Source organism: Apaloderma vittatum, unplaced genomic scaffold, assembly GCF_000703405.1.
Source record: "Apaloderma vittatum isolate BGI_N311 unplaced genomic scaffold, ASM70340v1 scaffold1935, whole genome shotgun sequence".
Taxonomy (NCBI): domain Eukaryota; kingdom Metazoa; phylum Chordata; class Aves; order Trogoniformes; family Trogonidae; genus Apaloderma; species Apaloderma vittatum.
In genome coordinates this window covers 9,303-15,032 of record NW_009717459.1, presented here as the reverse complement: position 1 = coordinate 15,032, position 5,730 = coordinate 9,303, and the positions used below count along the sequence as shown (strand labels likewise).

Sequence of the window (5,730 nt, the reverse complement as noted above, 5' to 3'; positions counted from 1 at the left end):
TGGGGCATGTCGCTGCCCATGGCAGGGGGGTTGGAACTAGATGATCTTTAAGGTCCCTTCCGATCCTGATAATTTTATGATTCTATGACACTTAGCAATCCTATACACAAATAAAAAAGAAAGTTGAATTAAAATCTTTAATAACAATGAGAAGCTGCAAAAAAATAGGGCTGCTGCTCTCCATTAAATTCTTACTAATGATTCATGTATAACACTAAACAAACACATCTGGAAGATCAAGACTACATTTTACATTCAGGAGTTACCTGTATAATGTTCAGTATTTGTTCAGATAGCAGACTTTCCAGTGAGAAACAGAAGTAGCATCCGAACCTCTCATAAAAAAGGAGCACAAATAATTTTGTATTCAAATTCAAAATATACACTATTCTTCTGCAGAAACTGGCTGCTCATGATTTGGAAGGGCATACCCCTCATCAGGTAAAAAACTGGCTGGATGGCCAGATAAAAAGTGATGGTGAATGGAGTTAAATCCAGTTGGTGGCAGGTCACAAGTGGTGTCCCCAGGGCACACTGTTGGGGCCAGTCCTGTTTAATACCTTTATCAGTGATCTGGGTGTGGGATCAAGTGCACCCTCAGTAAGTTTACAGATGACACCAAGCTAGGCAGGGGTGTTGAACTGCTGGAGAGCAGGAAGGCTCTGCAAAGGGATCAGGACAGGCTGGATCGATGGGCTGAGGCCAAGTGTAGGAGGGTTAACACGGCTAAATGCTGCGTCCTCCACTCCAGCCCCAAGCCCCAGCAGCACTACAGGCTTGGGGAGGAGTGGCTGGAGAGCTGCCCAGCAGAGAGGGGCGTGGGGGTGTTGATGGACAGCCGGCTGAGCATGAGCCAGCAGTGTGCCCAGGTGGCCAAGAAGGCCAATGGCATCCTGGCCGGTGTCAGGAAGCATGTGGCCAGCAGGAGCAGGGCAGAGACTGTCCCCTGTACTCGGTCCTGGTGAGGCTGCAACTTGAATTCTGTGTTCAGTTTCGGGCCTCTCACTCCAAGAAGGTGATGCAACATGTCCACAGAAGGGCAACAAAGCTGGTGAGGGGTCTTGAGCATAAGTCTTATCGGGAGAGTCTGAGGGAGCTGGTGGTGTTTAGCCTGGAGAAATGGAGGCTGAGAGGAGATCTTTTCACTTTCTACAACTACCTGAAAGAAGGCTGTAACAAGGTGGGGATTGGTCTCTTCTCCCATATACTAAGTAAGAGGATGAGAGGAAATGTCTGTTGTGCCAGTGGAGGTTGAGGTTAGATATTAGGAAAAACTTCTTTACTGAAAGGATTGTTAAGCATTGGAACAGGCTGCCCAGGGATGTGGCTGAGTCACCCTTTCTGAAGGTATTTAAAAGATATGTAGATAAGATGCCTGAGGAAATGGTTTAGTGCTGGATGTGGCATTGCTCTAAGTTAACAGTTGGTCTCAATGATCTTAAAAGTCTTTTCCAACCAAAATAATTCTATAAAAAGATGCTATCCAGATTTCAGAGTAAAAAAAAAAGTGGACTGTAATCACTAGAAATGTTTTGCTGTGTTAATTAACAAAGAAAAATCAAATCATAGATTAGATACCAAGAGCAAGGGTGAAACTTGTCAAACAAGATGGTATAAGATAAAATTTTTAGGGACGATTTTATGCCTAATGCATTAATACGCATTTACTTAGAAGTTCGGTTAGGTAAAGAAACTATTTAAACTGTATTACACTGAAAATCGCACAGTTCAGATCCTATATTTTAGCAGACACATTTACTAGTAGAATTGTGAAAATAGCAGCTTCTCAGTTTGGTACTTCTGAAGAAGTAAACATGCTTTAAGAAACGATTTGAAAAAAAAATATTAAAAGACAATAGACTTGAGAGAGAAGCTTCATCAGCGCTTTCTCGTTTCAGGTTTTGACCTAAAGCTGGCAACAACAGAAAGCAAACAAACAAAAAGACAAAACAGTATTTTAGTTGTACTTCGAAATCAAGTATTTTTAGCACTCAGAACCTAAGTGTTCTCCTCAGCATATTCTCTATTTCCCTAAAACATCCAAAAACCCAAACTGCTAAAGTCAAGGCCGCAAGGATAGGACTATAGCAGTAGTCTTACCTGTGTGCTTCCGGAGGTGCTCTTTAAAATGTCCAAAGTGATCAAACTGCTTATCACAGTACTGGCATACATGTATTTTTTTGCCAGGTCTTTGCTTCTTGCTGGCACCACCTTCATCAAGATGGTAACAGGTGAGGTGCTGTTTCAAAGCACTCTCTCGTAGGTATCTTTTATTGCATATGTCACACTTGTAACTCTCAGTAGAGTGTGTTTTCATGTGTTCCTTAAAATGGTAAAACAATTTAAATGAACGGTTACATTTCTCACAGTGGAATAAATTGTTCATGTGTGACAGCTGAAGTTCCACAATTTCAATACCTTCTACCTGTTTGCATGAGGGATCAGTTGCACTATCACCACCTTCCTGGAACTGGCATTTTCTCTCTCCCTGACGATACTTGCTGGTGATATCTGCCAAAAGCGCCAAAGCAGATTCATCTGATGTACCTGTTGTCTGTATGTACTTTATGGATTGCTCTGCAGAAGCTACCTCTTCAAGTGTTTTGATGCTGCCATCTTCCACTTCAATCGTCCCTTCTGCAATCTCAACTTCAATTTCAACGGGCTCCGATTCTGCAGAGGGCAGTGTTTCTGTGATAACATTAGAGGTTTCAGCTATCTTCCTCTTTTTTGGTTTATTTTTACCTTGTTCTTGATTTGATTCTAAGGGCGATGAATTTTCTTTGTTCCTGTAAAACATTTACATAAACATGGCTGAGATCTACAAACACTGACATAATGGACTGATAATTCCTGCCTAATACTGAGCTTCTGCATCCAGCACTCTTCTATCTGTTTCTCAAAGAAACTGAATGATGAATGATCATGTAATCTGTGTGCATGCCAAAAGCTAATTTGTCCTTAATCTATACCCATTAGAGCTGTAAAATAGCATGGGTAAAGCTGCAGAGCCTTTGACATAAGACTGCTGAAGTATTTTAAATAGCTCTGCTTGAATGATACAAAGCACCTTTCAAGAAGAAAGGCCAGTTAACCTGATGACATAGGTTTATCTAAGAAACTTGTGAAATTCCAGACTTGGAAAGAAAACTTCCCTGAAGGAAGGAGTTCTTCAGCCTGTCTAGTCAGAAATAAGACTCAAGTCCTTCCTAAGCTATTCACCTCTTAAGCTCTAGAGCAATTGCAATTGCTTTCAGCACTAACAGCTTGTTAGAAAACACTAGAGCTGTGACTTCACACAACGATTATTAGCACATCTCTGGGCGTGTTACTCCAGGAAAGCACACAGCTAACAGTCAAGTTAAAAGTAAAAGCCACTGGGATGTGGAAAGAGTATTCCAGCTTAATTTTCTGTGTTTAAACACAACCCCCCACTGTGTTCCTGTTTTCCCTGCATCACACACAAACAACACCCTTCCTCCAAGATGTTAGGGATAGCATCCCACCACAAACACAGGCAGCGCTGAGTGGGTCAATGCTCTGAAGTCACGCCCTCAAGATCACCCGCAGTACTTACATGCTGGAGGTTTTACTACAAACGAGTGGCTACCTTCCCCTCAAATCAGACTGTAGGAGTAAGCTTTGCTTTTTTTACCTGATGAATCCTTTCATGTAATCCACTCCCTATCACTTTCACATTTGCTGTTAATGGGAAAGACAGAACTTTGCCCAGTGTCTGTAAGTCGTATTTCAGAGATGTGCGGCTAATGATTGAATGCAAGATACAGCTTATTAAACTGCATATAGCTTACTAAATTGCATCATATCCTATTCAGATACAGGAAGACAGAGCAGCTAAGCTTACAGTTTCATCTAGCCTGGATTTCTGATTTATAGAAGGTGACAGTTACTTTACACATTACTGCAAGGAGCTCCATGATCATTTACTAAAAAAAAGAGCCTCCTCAAAAAGGAGACTACCATCCTTGACCACACTGTGTGAAACTTCAAATGGGGATACACACATACAACACAACTGCACTTTAAGACATAACAGCCGGCTGTTTCCTTTCTAGTCTAGATTATGTGATGTGCAACTCTTTGATGCATTATAATTCTATAATCAACTCTACTTCTGCTGAAGCTTCTAAAGTTTACCCCTTTCAGCCAAGGCTCTGACTGAGGCACTGTATTGCAATTCTTCCCCTTTGTACTGTGGAGGAGAAAACCAAGACTGAAGTGGTACTCAAGTTGTATCTCTAAGAAAAAAACAAAACCCACCACCACAAAACAAACACGCATAAAAAACTTTTCAAAATTTATGAACAATGGAATTAACTCTAAGAATAGCCTGGTTTGCATGTTTGCTAAGCAAAACATTCGTTTCCTTTTAACCTAAGAATTACAGCATTTACTAGCGATGCATAACCAACAAACTGCGTAACATTAAACAGCAGTGGGAAATAATTGCAAGCTGGACAATTTAGCTTGATGGATGAACCTGAATCCTGGTTCAACAGCTCTACCGGTGTACACTTGCTCAAAGTGGTACGGACTAGAACATACTTTCTTGGTTTGAAAATTCTTAAATTCCTCATGCAGACTAGCTAAGGTCTGGGTTTCTTCCTGAATTTAAAAAAAAAATAAAAATCATCCACAAAAAAACCCAACCCAAAACCCCAAAATGATTCTTTTGGTAGTACCACACTTAATAATGGCAAAAAAATGTTATTTGTGGGATTGGAGGGTTGGACTAGAAATCCACAATTCCAAAGCTTTCCTATTAAAAAACCCACACATTTTTCAGTTAATTTGCAAATATATGTTGATACCTAAGTTTCCAGTGTATCACAACATGGAGGTGTTTTTTTTTTTTTAAAAAAAAAACATTAGCTGGCTACTAAAGGAACTTGGGGCTAATGTCACTTTCCTTGGTAAATGTGTTTATGGGGAGATAAAAGAAACCAACAGTCTCTTCTTAGCTTTACTTCAAAAACTTTTCAGCAGATCTAAAAAAGAAAGCAAGAATAACCGTACTGCTGGGAGCATTTATTGCCCCTCCCTCAACTTCATGCCACCAAAACAGTGTAGCATGCAGAAGAAATGAGAATGTGACAGCACTTTGTGACAGCGAAAGGGAAAGAAGGGGAAGAAAAACAGCATGATGGGACTGCACCTGCTTTTCTCAGGTTGGAGTCCGGCCATGGAGTGAAGTTCCAGGTACTGGATAAAAGGTGCTACAGCAATATTTGATTAAGTATTGATCCCGTATAAAACGGATTGTTAAGAGTTATGTTCATTCAAGAAGTGAGAGGACAATTTTGCAGCAAAAAGTTTTAAGATCACTGTTTATTTTCTCAGCAACAGTAGAAAGCTGTATGAAATCCAAACTCCAGGACAAGCCTGCTAATGTTGTCTCATTACCTGAAAGACATCACCTCACACCCAACTATCAATCAGGCACAGGAAGTCAGATTGCACAAAGACCTGGACTTAGTTACCACAAAGTCACAGTCCTATGGTGTCTGCAACATTTAATCAGTCATGTTACTTGTCACCAAATTTCAGTACAAAGAACATGACACTCATTTTTTAGTCTGTATAATTCTGACCTATATAGAATCATAGAACAGTTTTAGTTGGAAGAGACCTTCAAGATCATCAAGTCCAACTTTTGTCCTAGCCCTATCAACACCACTAAACCCTCAGCACAACATCCACCCATCTGTT

General features: G+C 40.5%; 1 protein-coding gene across 2 annotated transcripts in view; it reads right to left on the bottom strand.

Annotated features, from left to right (window-relative positions):
• ZNF131 (zinc finger protein 131) overlaps nt 1–5,730 on the bottom strand; it is a 19,570-nt gene that overhangs the window by 6,768 nt on the left and 7,072 nt on the right. Inside the window, exons 4-5 of one of the 2 annotated variants that reach the window (XM_009869888.1) lie at nt 2,426–2,789; nt 2,101–2,323 (exon numbers count right to left, since the gene is read on the bottom strand). In XM_009869888.1, the coding sequence (XP_009868190.1) occupies nt 2,101–2,323; nt 2,426–2,789 (587 nt within the window). Of the gene's footprint in view, nt 1–2,100; nt 2,790–5,730 lie in introns of both variants that reach the window. The other variant, XM_009869887.1, reaches the window with a different exon arrangement.